The sequence below is a fragment of the Zea mays genome, chromosome 9 (genome assembly GCF_902167145.1).
Source record: "Zea mays cultivar B73 chromosome 9, Zm-B73-REFERENCE-NAM-5.0, whole genome shotgun sequence".
In the NCBI taxonomy this organism is placed as follows: Eukaryota; Viridiplantae; Streptophyta; class Magnoliopsida; order Poales; family Poaceae; genus Zea; species Zea mays.
Window position 1 is genome coordinate 121,720,616 of NC_050104.1, and position 15,352 is coordinate 121,735,967.

A 15,352-nucleotide genomic window follows, 5' to 3' on the forward strand; every position below is an offset into this window, starting at 1 on the left:
AAAGGAGAAGATGTGCTAGGTTGAGAAGCGCCGGACAGTCCGGTGCACAGTCCGACCAACTAGCTGCTCTCAGGAATTTTAGCCTACGTCGACTATAATTCACCGGACTGTCCGCGCGGAGCGTCGGACCATTCGGTGTGTCAGCTAACGGCTAGCTGCCACGTTGGTCGAGGCCCAACAGTCACTTGGAGCACCAGACAGTCCGGTGCCACCCACCTGACGGCCCGGTGCCCCAGAACAGAAAACCAGGCAATCACGCGATTCTCTGTCGCTGCACTTTTCACTGTCCGGTACGCACCGGACAGTCTGGTGCACCCGCGGACAGAAGGCAACCAAAGCCTACCAAATGGAGCTCCAACGGCTCCTATGTCCCTTAGAGCTATAAAAGGGACCCCTAGAATCATGGAGCACTACATCAAGCATCTATTAAACATTCTACAACCCCGAGACACTGTGACCACGCTTTTGATTCGACAGATTGAGATTCGAGCAAGTGTTTGAGCTGTAATTCCGCTGTGTCATTTCTTGTGCTCCTCTCTCAACTTGTGTGTGTATGTTGCATTGATTTTGTCTCTTGTGTGTGTTACTACTCCCCCTTACTCTTGAGTTCATTTGAGATCAAATTGTGTAAAGCGTGAGAGACTCCAAATTATAGAGATTCCTCACAACCGGGTAAACTTGAGATAAGAAAGAATACAGTGGTATTCAAGTTGATCTTTGGATCACTTGAGAGGGTTGAGTGCAACCCTCGTCCATTGGGGCGCCACAACGTGGAGTAGGCAAGCATTTTACACTTGACCGAACCATAGGATAAAAATCACCGCGTCACTTGTCTGTTTCACTTTACTGTGATTCTATTCTTTCTAGCACGTCTCTTCACTTATAATATTGCTCTAAGTTTAACACTCATCTTGTGAGAGCAATTAAGTGAAGTCATATCTTTTCTCGCTCTTCAGTCAAACTTGGTTTTGATTTTACTAATCCACTTTAGATCAAGTTTGTTTTTGTTGAGCTGTTTTACAGGATCGCCTATTCACCCCCCTCTAGGTGCTCTTAGATTGATAACCAAAGGAGTCATGATGCTAAGGTTGAAGCTTTGGTCTTTTAATTTAAAGCAAGACCGGTATGTCGTGTTCCACCAAAACAAGAATTATCATGAAGCTAATGAAAGATTGGAAATCCTGATGGATCCATCACCTTGTCCCCATTAACCCAATTATTAGAACTCACTACCAAAGTGTTTGTCACAGAATCCACTTTAGACAAAGTGGAGAATTGGATCCTGGTCTAGAGCTTTTGTGTGGTTTTGTTGTAAGTACTTCAAAGTTCCTGTTTTTTGTTATAGCTTTGTAATGTTTCTCCAATAGATAAGTGTTCCCGCTATACAAATAATCTCAACGAGTGGTCATCAAATACCTTACCTTTAAACCTTTTCTTGGAGTTCTGGAATAAGTATACCATACACTCTTTATGTTCAACATTAGGAAAAACTGCACTAACTCCCAACATCGCTGTCTAACCACAATCTATGCGTTTTTTAGACCTTGAACCTATAGCTTCTTTAAGCCTTCCCATGAACCAAGTCCAAATTTTCATTGCTTTTTGAGTCTATCATCCCAATGGAAACATGATACATCATGCCCATCTACTGCACAAGCAACACACAACTGCCCCCCTAAATCTCATAGTTAAAAAGTGCTATACACAAATAGATATGGTTTATCTTATTTTTGATGGTGTGGTGATCAATCACTACAAAGCTACTAGGACAATATTGTTCTATCTGAGCCTTGAACCTACACAAATTATCAAATCTCTCTTGCCAATTACCATGCAATTGATTCAGAGCAAGTTCCTTACCATGGTACACCATTTGTAATGAACATCTACCTTGTAGTGTTCTTTGATATTTCTTTGTAGCTCTGTAGGGCCTAACTTCCTATGATCATCTAGCCAATCTTTCACCTTCTCAGCTACCAAAAACTTAGTTGCTCCTTTCACCTTCCCACCCATCCTTGTACTATTACAATCATGTGGATAAGTGTGCTTTTACCTAAAAATAGGATACATCGAAATTTACTTCCCCATCTACACATACAAAAAGGAACCAAGAGAAAATAAATGCAATTACCTTCATAGTAACAATGTCTCCCATTTCATATGCATGTATCCTCCCTTTGCAGCCCTTAAACCTCAAAGCAAAAGGCTTGACATCTGCTTGGATCACTCTTCTCTACGAGAAACTCTAGTTCTTTTTTGATTGCATGAGATGTAAAGCCATGCATGTTTGGGTATATGCTTCCTACTTTCATAGGCGGATCATCCTTGTCATAAACTTTCAATGGCTGGTGGCATTGTGCCCTTAACCATTTTATCCTCTCCGCTTTGCTCATGGACAGACTCATACTCATGATTTATACCATTATCGCCATAGATTCGTGTGACTCCACCTTTTACAAATTTAGTCAGATTTACGAAAAATATTAACAGCATTTATATATCAAACGTTTTTAGCAATTTATTCAACTAATAGTTATTATATATCCTAAATGTAAATATACAATATATATATATATTTGGTTAAAGTTAAAAATGTTTTTATAAAAAAAGATTTTGAGTAATTCACAGAAACATTTCCAATTAAAAGGATAGAAAATATGTTGGGCTGAACATAACCCGCCCAAAACTTGTATTTTTATTGTAAAGAAAAAGAAAAAAAAAGCAAATAAAGAAACCCTCACGACTTACTAGGAGTTCTTCGCAGTGCACCACAGCAGACCCAGATCTCAACGCGCCCCTTCAGATCCCAATTCCCAGATGCCCTCGCCGTCGTAGCTGCACCCGGACCCCGCGCGCTCGCTCGAATCCATGGGCGGGCTCAGGGCAGCATCGCCATCCGTCGCGGGATCCCGAGCTGTTGCGGGGGTGGGATCCGATTACGCGGCGCAGCGACTGGCGATGGCGTGCGTGCTGGCGTCCGAGGCTGCCACTGTACTCGCCGTCATGCGCCGCAACGTCCGCTGGGCGGACGTCCGCTACGGCGGCGCGGGGGACGACGAGCACCTTGACCACCCGCTCGTCGCGGGGCTCAAGGCTCTCCGCCGCCGCGCTGCCGCGTGGGGCCACGGTCGCTGGACGGGCGTCGAACCGCTCCTCTACCTCCGACCCTTCCTCGATGTCGTCCGCTCCGACGAGACTGGGGCGCCCATCACGGGCGCCGCGCTCTCGTCGTTGCACAAGATCCTCACCCTTGACCTCGTTGGGCCCGGCGCACCAGGTGCTGCCGAGGCAATGGCCGCCGTCGTTGACGCCGTTACGGCCTGCCGCTTTGAGGTCATCGACCCGGCGTCCGAGGAGGCCGTCCTGGCAAGGGTCCTGCAAGTGCTGCTCGCCTGCGTGCGCAGCCGTGCAGCGCTAGCGCTTGCCAACCGCCACGTCTGCACGATCGTCAACACATGCTTCCGCGTCGTGCAGCAGGCTGGAACCAAGGGGGAGCTACTGCAGCGTGTCTCGAGACAGACAATGCAGGAGGTTATACGAACTGTTTTCGCCCGCCTGCAGGACATTGATGTCACCGCGTTGTCCGACGAGCAGGTATGGAGCATTGTTATACTCGCTATTATTTTGCTGTGCTGGTGAACATGGTAAATTTTGCAATAGCATTCCTACCTCAGCATAATAACTCAAGTTACTATTCTTACACACATTGGTCTGAAGTGTAAACAAGTGAAATGATCTAGTTTTTTTTTTTGTCAAACTTAGTTTGAACTAATTGTTGTCATTTGAGCAATACGACCACACCACCTCGCAGATACTGACAGTCTGACACCAAGATCAGTTCTTGTTAGCTTGGAACAAAGCTTTTGTTAGTAGAAACACGGAAGACTCATGTCTTCCTATACTAAATGAATTTTATTAATTTGTCGGTAGCATTTGTAATGCAGGTTGTTGGTTGCAAGAACCAAATTTTGGGTGCTGAGGAGACAGAGAATGGCAAGAGTGACTATGTATGTTTGAATAACTCTGGCGATGAGGTGGGAGATGGTTCTGGCGTTGTGGAAGACAAAGACTTGATGGAGCCCTTTGGGGTTCCTTGTATGGTAGAGATATTGCAATTTTTGTGCTCCCTATTGAACATAGCAGAGGACATTGAGGTGAACCCAAGGATGAATCCGATTGACTTCGATGAGGATGTGCCACTTTTTGCTCTGGGGTTGATTAATTCGGCTATTGAGTTGTCGGCTTCATCTATACACAGACATAAAAAACTTTTAGCATTTGTACAGGATGAATTGTTCCACAATCTAATGCATTTTGGCCTGTCAATGAGCCCCCTGATCCTGTCGACAGTGTGCAGCATTGTTTTTACTCTCTTTTATCATCTGCGCCATGAACTTAAGCTGCAAATAGAGGCTTTCTTCTCATGTGTTATCCTAAGATTAGCACAGAGTAGATATGGAGCAAGTTATCAGCAGCAAGAAGTTGCCCTTGAGGCTCTAATTGATTTTTGTCGGCAGAAAGAGTTTATGGCTGAGATGTATGCAAATATGGACTGTGATCTACAGTGCTCAAATATTTTTGAAGAGTTAGCTAACCTTCTGTCTAAGAGCGCATTTCCTGTGAACAGTCCTTTGTCAGCTTTAAATGTGCTTGCTTTGGATGGTTTGGTTGCTGTCATTCAGGCAATGGCACAGAGGACTGATAATGCACCTCAACATCATGAGCAAACAGTGCCAGAAATAAGTGAATATTTTCCTTTCTGGCAGTTGAAGTGTGAGAGCAGTAATGATCCTGATCAGTGGGTTAAATTTGTCCACCAGCAAAAAAGCATCAAGAGAAAGCTAATGGTTGGTGTTGAACATTTTAATAGGGACAAAAAGAAGGGATTCGAGTACCTACAAGGCGTTCATCTTTTGCCTGAAAAACTTGATCCACACAATGTTGCTCTGTTCTTCAGGTACACTCATGGGTTGGACAAGTATCTTCTTGGGGATTACCTGGGTAATCACGATGAATTCTCTATTCGTGTTCTTCATGAATTTGCTAGAACATTTGACTTCAAGGATATGAATTTGGATGCTGCCTTAAGGCTCTTCTTGGAAACTTTCCGGCTGCCTGGCGAGTCACAGAAGATACAGAGGATTCTTGAGGCATTTTCTGAGAGATATTATGAACAGTCACCACACATGTTTGTTAATAGAGATGCAGCTTTGGTATTATCATATTCTGTAATCTTGCTCAATACTGATCAGCACAATGTAAGGGTTAAGAAGAAGATGACTGAGGAAGACTTTATTAGGAACAATCGCCATATAAATGGAGGAAATGATCTGCCTAGAGAATTCTTGTCAGAGCTTTACTATTCTATTTGCCGGAATGAAATCAGAACTATTCCTGAGCAGGGAGCTGGGTGTTCTGAGATGTCTTTCAGTCGTTGGGTTGATCTAATGTGGAGGTCAAAGAGAACATCAATGTATATTGCTTGTAGCTCTTACCCATTTCTTGATCATGACATGTTTTCTGTTATGGCCGGACCAACAGTTGCTGCTGTTTCTGTGGTTTTTGATAACGTTGAGCATGAAGAGGTTCTTACAGGATGCATTGACGGCTTTCTGTCAGTGGCGAAACTGGCTGCATTCTATCATCTTGGTGATGTTCTGAATGATCTTGTTGTGGCACTATCTAAATTCACCACTTTGTTGACCACTTCCTACATTGACGATCCTGTAACAGCGTTTGGGGAGGATACCAAGGCTAGAATGGCAACAGAAGCTGTTTTCACTATAGCAACTGTTTATGGTGATCACATACGCAGCGGATGGAGGAACATAATAGATTGTATTTTAAGATTGCATAAGATAGGACTTCTTCCTGGTCCCCTCACTGGCGATACAGCTGATGATCAGGACTCCTCTTCAAAGTCATTACCTGGTAAACTTGCTTCATCTGCTCCTCAAGTTTTGCCAATTAGCACTTCTCGAAAAACTTATGGGTTGATGGGGAGATTCAGCCAACTACTGTACTTAGATGCTGATGAACCAAGGTCGCAACCAACTGAGGAGCAACTTGCTGCCCAGAGGAATGCTTCAGAGACTGTAAAGAAGTGCCAAATAGGTACCATCTTCACTGAGAGCAAATTCTTGCAAGCTGATTCACTTTCAAATCTGGCAAGAGCCCTCATTCAGGCAGCAGGCAGACCTCAGAAAATCAGCAGCTCACTTGATGATGAAGGCATAGCTGTCTTCTGCTTAGAGCTTCTAATTACTGTCACATTAAACAACAGAGACAGGATTGTCCTTTTGTGGCAGGATGTTTTTGAGCACATAACCCATATTGTCCAGTCCACGGTAATGCCCTGCAACCTAGTGGAGAAGGCTGTTTTTGGGCTCCTACACATCTGTCAGAGGTTGCTTCCCTATAAGGCGAACTTAGTAGATGATTTGCTGAGGTCATTGCAGCTGATTTTGAAACTTGATGCCCGTGTAGCTGATGCTTACTGTGAGAACATTACCTTGGAGGTCACACTGCTTGTCAAGGCCAATGCAACCCATATAAAATCCCAGATGGGCTGGCGGACTATCATATCCTTGCTCTGCATCACGGCACGCCATCCTGATGCTTCTGATGCAGGATTTGAAGCCCTGGTTTTTATCATGTCAGAAGGAGCGCACCTCTCACCTGCCAACTTCATCCTTTCAGTGGAGGCATCAAGGCAGTTTGCAGAATCTCGGCTTGGGTCTGCAGAAAGGTCTATCCATGCTTTGAACCTAATGGCAGACTCAGTTAACTGCCTTATGCGATGGTCACAGGAGGTTAGAGAAGCTGGTGGAGAGGCAGACAGAATATTGGAAGGAATTGCTGAGATGTGGCTGCGGCTTGTGCAGGCTCTACGCAAGGTGTGCATGGATCAGAGGGAAGAAGTGAGGAACCATGCACTGTTATCATTGCACAGATGCTTGGTAGTTGATGGAATATTAGTTAAGTCTTCAACATGGTTGATGGCATTTGACATTATTTTCCAGTTGCTTGACGAACTGTTGGAGATTGCTCAAAGCTACCCACCAAAGGATTTCAGGAACATGGAGGTGTCTCTCTTGCATGCTATAAAACTGTTATGCAAGGTGTTCTTGCAGTCACTTAAAGACCTCTCAGAACAGGGCAGTTTTGATAAGTTGTGGTGGGAAGTCCTTGACATGATAGAGAAGTTCATGAAAGTCAAAGTGAGAGGGAGGAGGACTGAGAAGCTAAAAGAGGCTATCCCAGAGTTAGTCAAGAACATTCTGATGGTGATGAAAGCGAGTGGGGTCCTGTCAAAGACAGGTGCCAGTGAAAACAGTTTCTGGGAAGCAACATGGCTTCAAGTTAACAAGATTGCACCCTCTCTACAATCAGAATTTTTTCCTGACAATGAGGATGGCAGCACAACTCAAATTGAAGAAAACAAATTGGATACACAAGCACAATCTGACCAGAACAATGATCAATAGGACATTATACTTCCCCCATCCAATCAAGTTAGTTGCAGCTGGATCCTGTCAACTTTTGTTCACAAACCATACACAGATGCTTGGCAGTTCTGTATGTGCCATTAGGAAGAGTAAGGTGGTATACTGTAATTTTCTTAGTTTTTATATATAATTTTGTTCTTGACAAGGTTGTTGCTTTGGCTTATTGTTGCAACACCGAAGCTGTATGATAAATATACCGTGTTACCGGCCTTGGAGAATCAAAGCTTTTGGCTGTTTATATTGTTATGATCTCGTGTGGTGTTTCAAGGCATCCAATATGAATGTGCTCTTCGGCTATTTCATATATGGGTGATGTGCTGGATTTCTGGTTCATATGAATTTGTTCACATGTGAATGTGAAAAGGCTCAATATAGATGCCCTTGTTTTCCTTTATTTATTAGAAGGTAGGAGCCAGGCAGGAAGGGGCAAGCAGCTGACAGCATGCAAGCTTCGTTGCTTCTGCTGCATATTTTTGGTTCTTTTTTGCTTTATGTACCTCCTGCATTCCTTGTTTAATTTCTAACCATAATAATGTTTCATAAGCTCAAAAGGGCATGCGGCGCTGTTGTCAAAATCTGCAAGCATATCTTTTTTTTCTTACTGAAATTCCACTTATTTTCAGATGGAAGTTTCAGAGTGGCAAGTTCTGATAAAATCAGGTTTGGTTTGCAAACTTCAGGAAATTGCTTACCTTTTCAGATCCAGTTTTCAGAATTGGAAGAGTCTATTTATTATGTGCGGAAGTCTTGCAGATAGGAATTATGGTTTAGTTTATTCAGTATGCTAATATTCAGCCATTAGTAAGGAATCTAGAACTATTTTGTCTTCGTCCCTCATGGTCCTGTAAATTGAAGTCTGTTTATGCTCTTTTGAATATTAGAATTGTAGCTTGACTGCGCAACCTCCAAATATGCATTACACAAAGGCAGCATTTCCCATTGTTGAGAACTTCCAAATATGTGTGTGCATAATGCAGGTAAACCAAAAGTTGCTTCCTTCCTTCCTTCGAGGGAAAAAACAAGAGGAACCAAAAGAGTTTTGTGAAATATGTATACATGGGGCCACTGTGATGAAGTCATTTATTTTCTGCAATCTGCTGGTATGTGTTATGGATTAGGCATTCTTCGTACTTGGAAGCAAAGCTCGAATGCCATGTTCGTTTCAACGTGTGTCTGCACTACTACTAATGGTCCGAGAAAGCTAGCCGTCAAGTTTTTTTTTAATTTCATTTCATTATTTGAAGGCCAGAAATTGTTCTTTGGTTCGTTGTGGTTCAGTTGTCAAAAACGAAATCTAAAGTTTATGGACCGAATTGCCAGATACATTTTTTGGTTGCAGCCTGACTCATGCCGATGCCGATTCGTGGGTAACATTGCACGAACATATAGATTTTTTTTTAATTATACTACGCTCATGCTATGATTGTATGAGCACAAGGAATGTATAGCGGAGAGATTTTAAAACGGTTCTCCAAACACAAGAGATAACTAAGAAACTATTATACAATAAGGTATCTATTATTATAGTCTATTAATAAATAGAGAAGTAAATGTGCTTGTACAACATCGAATCGATAGAACAGACGACAAATTCGTAAAGTGGGAGGTGATCGTCTGTTGCTACTTGGGTTACGAGACTGATACGTCTCTTCTTCGTGGAGAGACTCCACGATTTTTTACAAATAGTCAATTTAAACACTTCAAGAGCTTCTACATTGATCACCATACATACATGACCAACACTTCAAGAGCTTCTACATTAATCACCATACATACATGACCTAATACCTCTGTTCTCATTACTCTACATGCCCTAATACCTCTGTTCTCATTACTCATTAGGCTGCAGTAAAGGAAGCGCATGATGAAAGATGTGTGGTAACTGCAATTCAACGATTCAGATGATTTGACCTTGTAACAAACCATGTTATGGAGTCATCATTAGATTGACTTTTCGTGCTCTTGGAACCCGCCCACCTCTTACGTTGACTAGCGCGCGCGGGGCTCATTTTGCCCTCTCCGTCTCTCGTGATCGTGGGCGGCGCGGGTAACTTGCGGGGCTCCTGTTTATGCTTGCGCACGCACGCACGCAGCAGCACGGGCCGCACCCTTCCTCTATACGCTAGCCGCCGCGTACGCTACACGTGAGCGACGACGCCGGCCACGGACAACGGCGTACTACTCCGCTCAGCAACGCTACCTTGCGTCCTCGCCGCATTGGCGATGGCACCCATCACAGCTCATGCATCGGATATTAGGGTTCATCGTGACTGCTGTAGGCACGTACGTACGGTAGACGTTCGTAATATATATACGTACCCACTACTCCACTAGCTTAAACAATTCGTGGTCAGATGCATGAGAGACGTCGACGAGAAGCCTTGACGTACGCGCTCTTCTGTTTCAGCAGCTAGCGCGCGGATCGTCAGTTCACACTTTGATCTTGTGCATGTTCGTTGCGCGAAGCTAGCTACCTACCATATACGTACGGTATGTGTAGCACACTCGTGAAGGAACAATAATACGTACGGCTATGATCGATGATTGGTTTCCGTGATCCCAAGATTGGATATATGGCGTCTACAACGGCTAACCGATCCTCCCTTCTGTTAGCAAAACGAACGGGAATGTGTGCCTCAAAATTATGTGAGGGGCCGGGTCAACTGCAGTCAACGCTGACAATCAAGGTTCCAAGTGCAACGGTGCTCTAAGATAATAAATCTAATCGATGTCATCTCTATGTGCAGATAAGTTTTGTCTGGTGTCTCACCATCTATAAAAAGTTCTCATCCAGAGTCAATTGTATCACTAAGGGCAAGTTTAATAATAATATAGTTAACTACTGGCTATAAAAATCTTTACAGTCTATCTTTCAGTTAAGGTATTAGCTGGGTATGTTTAGAACCTCTATATCTAATTTTAGCATCTAACTATTAGAGGTTTGAAACATGACCTAACTAATAAAAGCAGCTAATATAACTAAAATCAGCTATTTATAAAAGCTAACTATTAGCTCTAGTGTCCAACAGGGCTACGCGGTTATATATATATATTTTTCCCCATAATTTGGGATCGATGGTAAAACCTATTAAATTCGGGCATGTTGTGAATACTCAAAGTAAACGAGAGCATGCCACGGCAATCATGCTAAATTACAATAATGCGATGATAGTTTTGAAAGAGTTAAGGAAAAAAAATTATCTGGCCTCCGCACCATTGAGAACGAAACCCCAAGATTGTAATCTTACCAATTATCGGCACTTCGGCAGGGCTTCGCATGTGGTACGTACGAGCTGCAGTACAAGATCGCATTCTGCAACCGCCATCAGCAGGGTCGCCAGCCGCCTACTCCATTGCGCCTGGTGGCCATGTGACCTTGCACCTCTAACACGGCATGGCCGTCGTACGCGACGAGCCGAATGGCGACTCTTGATGCCAATTCGATCAACCCGGCCGGCTTTCGCCTGCCTATAAATGTACCGGCGATGTCGTCCTCCGGTCGACCAAGAAAAACACCGTACCGAACATCCAATCCAAGTACGTGCTCGCTGAACTCGAGAACTGCAGCCAGGTGACTTAGCTAGCTGGCCGGTGCGATCGAGCTGAGATGGCCTCCGCCTTGACCTCCTACTCCTCAAAGGTGGCTGCACTCGCTGCACTGTTCGTGGTGCTTGCGATGCACGCCGAGGCGGGCAGCTGGCTCCCGGCCAAGGCCACATGGTACGGCGCGCCCGACGGCGCCGGCCCTGACGACAATGGTACGTGCGTGCGTGCGTGTGACTGCCGACGATGCTCGTGTGCATGCATGTCGATCTGACGTTGCTGTGCCATATCGTATCTGCAGGCGGCGCGTGTGGGTTCAAGCACACCAACCAGTACCCGTACATGTCCATGACGTCGTGCGGCAACGAGCCGCTGTTCAAGGACGGCAAGGGCTGCGGCGCATGCTACCAGGTATGTAGGACTAGTTTATCTTTAGATAAAATTAACTTGGAGTCCTTGTCAGTTAATTTGATCGGTCAACCGTAGCAGCAACCCTCTAATATCCTCGTCCGATTGAAAAAAACACCATCAGATACGGTGCCTCAACAGCAGCCACGACGCTTGCTCCGGCAGAGCCAAGCGCGTGGTGATCACGGACATGAACTACTACCCGGTGTCCAAGTACCACTTCGACCTCAGCGGCACGGCGTTCGGCGCCATGGCCAGGACGGGGCTCAACGACAAGCTCCGCCACGCCGGCATCATCGACATCCAGTTCAGGAGGGTGCCCTGCAACTACAAGGGCCTGAACGTCAACTTCCGCGTCCAGGTGGGCTCCAACCCGAACTACTTCGCGGTGCTGGTGCAGTACGCGGGCAAGGACGGCGCCGTGGTGCAGCTGGACCTGATGGAGACGAACAAGGACACCGGCAAGCCGACGGGCGTGTGGACGCCGATGCACGTGTCGTGGGGCGCCGTCTGGCGCCTCGACACCAAGCGCCCGCTGCGGCCGCCCTTCTCGCTGCGCGTCCGGAGCGACTCCGGCAAGACGCTGGTGGCCAGCAACGTCATCCCGGCCGACTGGAAGCCGATGACCGACTACCCCTCCTCCGTCCAGTTCCCTTAGCCGCACGCTGTGCGATCACCCGGATCTATATCTATCATTGTTATTCGTCCGATTAATTATATATTGCTTTTTTAATTATTGTGTTTACGTGTCTTAAGATGCGTGGGATGATGGAGGAGGCAATGTGTATGTGATCTCCCGCCCACGATCGCAACATTGAAATAAGACAGAATGCCCTTGTTGCTATTGAAACTTATAATTAATGATTCCTTGGTTGCCACCAAAATTTATAACATCTCTTGGTTGCCATCAATTTGTAATATTTTAGTCCTTCTTTAACATCACCGTTATATATTAGTTGTATTCTCTTAACTACCCTCTATTGAGATAATTCTCTACTATATTAAAACACCAGTTTCTATGGATCCATGGTTTCCATCGTTGTCGTGTTCCCCACGTTATATAGTAAAAATACTAAAATTATATATAAATGGGATTCGAATCATGATTATTGGCTCTAAACTCAAATTCACACTCACTTAGTTAATAAAACACATATATTTATATCTTATATTCTATACTTAAACATAAATGATAAATAAAAACTATAACAATGTACGAACACTTTGCTACTTGTTCCTTAATTGCAATCACCAATACACGTCCGTGTTTACTTGGAAATTTGATCTCGATGTTGCCCCTGTGAAAGTCACCTAAAGGAGGGTGAATAGGCAGAATCTGAAATTTACAACTTAAAACACAATCTACAAGCCAGAGTTAGCGTTAGAACGAATATTAAGTCCGGGAGAGAGGGGGGACAAATCAACCAAGAAATAATGCAGATGAACACGGTGATTTGTTTTACCGAGGTTCGGTTCTAAAGAACCTAGTCCCCGTTGAGGTGGTCACAAAGATCGGGTCTCTTTCAACCCTTTCCCTCTCTCAAACGATCACTTAGACCAAGTGAGTTTTCTCATTAATTCTCACGGGTCACTTAGACCCGGCAAGGACCACCACACACTTGGTGTCTCTTGCCTTGCTTACAAGTCACTTTAAAACAAGAAAGAGGAAGGAATAAAGCGATCCAAGAAACAAGAGCGCAAAGGACACGAACAAACACTATCTCAAGTCACTAGATGATTGAAATGAACTTTGGCACTTGGAGAGGCTTTGATCTTTTGATTTGTGTCTAGGAGTGAATGCACTAGCTCTTGTATTGAATGTGAAGTGCTGGAAACTTGAATACTTGGAGTGGTGGTAGTTGCGGGTATTTATAGCCCTCAACCACCACATAGCCGTTGGGGAGACTGTCTGTCGAAGGGCGCACCGGACAGTCCGGTGCGCCAGCCACGTCATCCAACCGTTAGGGTTCGGACGCAGACGACCATTGGAGGCATTGTATTTTAGTGGCACCGGACAGTCCGGTGCCGCACCGGACAGGTACTGTTCACTGTTCGGTGTGCCTCTGATGGCTGCTATGCTCTGTCGCGCACTGATTCCGCACTATTTATCTAATTCTTCAGCTTTTGCAGTCGACCATTGTACGAAGGAGCCGTTGCTCCGCTGTCACATCGGACAGTCCGGTGGCACACCGGGCAGTCCGGTGAATTATAGCGGAGCGACGCCAGAAGAAACCCAAGACTTGCAAGTTCGTGCGTGTACGGTCCTGGTGCACCGGACACTGTCCGGTGGCACACCGGACAGTCCAGTGCGCCAGACCAGGGCACTCTTGGTTTCTTTGTTCCTTTGATTTTGAACCCTTTCTTTAATATTTTATTGGTTTGTGTTGAACCTTTATGCACCTGTAGAATATATAATCTAGAGCAAACTAGTTAGTCCAATATTTGTGTTGGGCATTCAATCACCAAAATTAATTATGGAAAAGGTTTGACCCTATTTCCCTTTTAATCTCCCCCTTTTTGGTGATTGATGCCAACACAAACCAAAGAAAATATATAAAGTGCAGAAATGAACTAGTTTGCATAATGTAAGTGCATAGGTTACTTAGAATTAAACCAATTTATAATTTCACTAGATATGCATGGATTGCTTTCTTTTATTTAACATTTTGGACCACGTTTGCACCACTTGTTTTGTTTTTGCAAATTTTTTTGGAAAATCTTTTCAAAGTCTTTTTGCAAATAGTCAAAAGTATATGAGTAGGATTGCAAGAAGCATTTTCAGATTTGAAATTTTCTCCCCCTGTTTCAAATGCTTTTCCTTTGACTAAACAAAACTCCCCCTAAATGAAATTCTCCTCTTAGTGTTTAAGAGGGTTTTACCAATTTTTGTAAATACTAATTGAACAAGATCACAAATACATTTAGATACCAATTTGAAAAATTCTTGAAAAATTTGAAATTCGTGGTGGTGCGGTCCTTTTGCTTTGGGCTAATACTTTCTCCCCCTTTGGCATAAAGCGCCAAAAACGGAGACATTTGAGAGCACTTTTTGTTTTCTCCTCCTTTCGTAAACAATATAAGAGTGAAAGATTATACCAAATTTGGAGAGATGGCGGAATACCGACAAAGGGTGAATAATACGAATAATACTGATGGAGTTGAGTGAAAGCGTTGTCTTTGCCAAATACTCTATTTCCCTTTCAATCTAAGACTAAGACAAGAAATACTCATGGAGACACATTAATCTTAGCTGGGGCACAAGAAGAATAAGCAATACGTATATGTACCAAATGAAAGAGATATGATCAAAGGTATATAAATGAGCTATGTGTGCAATTTTTCAATCAAAATTCCGAGAATCAAGAATATTTAGCTCAGTCCTAAGTTTGCTAAAGGTTTTCTCATCTAAAGGCTTGGTAAAGATATCGGCTAATTGTTCTTTAGTGTTAATATAAGCTATTTCGATATCCCCTTTGTTGGTGATCCCTCAAAAAGTGATACCGAATGTCTATATGCTTAGTACGGCTGTGTTCAACGGGATTCTCCGCCATGCGAATAGCACTCTCATTATCACATAGGAGAGGGACTTTGCTCAATTTGTAGCCATAGTCCCTGAGGGTTTGCCTCATCCAAAGTAATTGCGCACAACAATGGCCTATAGCAATATACTCGGCTTCGGCGGTGGAAAGAGCTATTGAATTTTGTTTCTCTGAAGCCCAAGACACCAGGAATCTCCCCATAAACTGATAAGTCCCTGATGTGCTCTTCCTGTCAATTTTACACCCTGTCCAATCGGCATCTGAATATCCTATTAAATCAAAGGTGGATCCCTTAGGGTACCAGAGTCCAAACTTAGGAGTGTAGACTAAATACCTCATGATTCTCTTTACGGC

At 44.1% G+C, this 15,352-nt stretch overlaps 2 protein-coding genes across 2 annotated transcripts; both read left to right on the forward strand.

Moving 5' to 3' along the window:
- Nucleotides 1-2,687: 2,687 nt before the first annotated feature.
- On the forward strand, nucleotides 2,688-7,754 carry LOC109942339 (ARF guanine-nucleotide exchange factor GNOM). The gene is made up of 2 exons (XM_020544261.1): nucleotides 2,688-3,594; nucleotides 3,945-7,754. Exons 1-2 carry the CDS (start codon nucleotides 2,869-2,871, stop codon nucleotides 7,485-7,487), a joined length of 4,269 nt encoding a protein of 1,422 aa, XP_020399850.1. The 5' UTR covers nucleotides 2,688-2,868; the 3' UTR covers nucleotides 7,488-7,754.
- A 3,238-nt stretch (nucleotides 7,755-10,992) lies between these two features.
- On the forward strand, nucleotides 10,993-12,352 carry LOC103638942 (expansin-B6). Its single transcript, XM_008661734.3, has 3 exons — nucleotides 10,993-11,266; nucleotides 11,353-11,462; nucleotides 11,584-12,352. Exons 1-3 carry the CDS (start codon nucleotides 11,116-11,118, stop codon nucleotides 12,115-12,117), a joined length of 795 nt encoding a protein of 264 aa, XP_008659956.1. The 5' UTR covers nucleotides 10,993-11,115; the 3' UTR covers nucleotides 12,118-12,352.
- The last annotated feature ends 3,000 nt before the right edge of the window (nucleotides 12,353-15,352 follow it).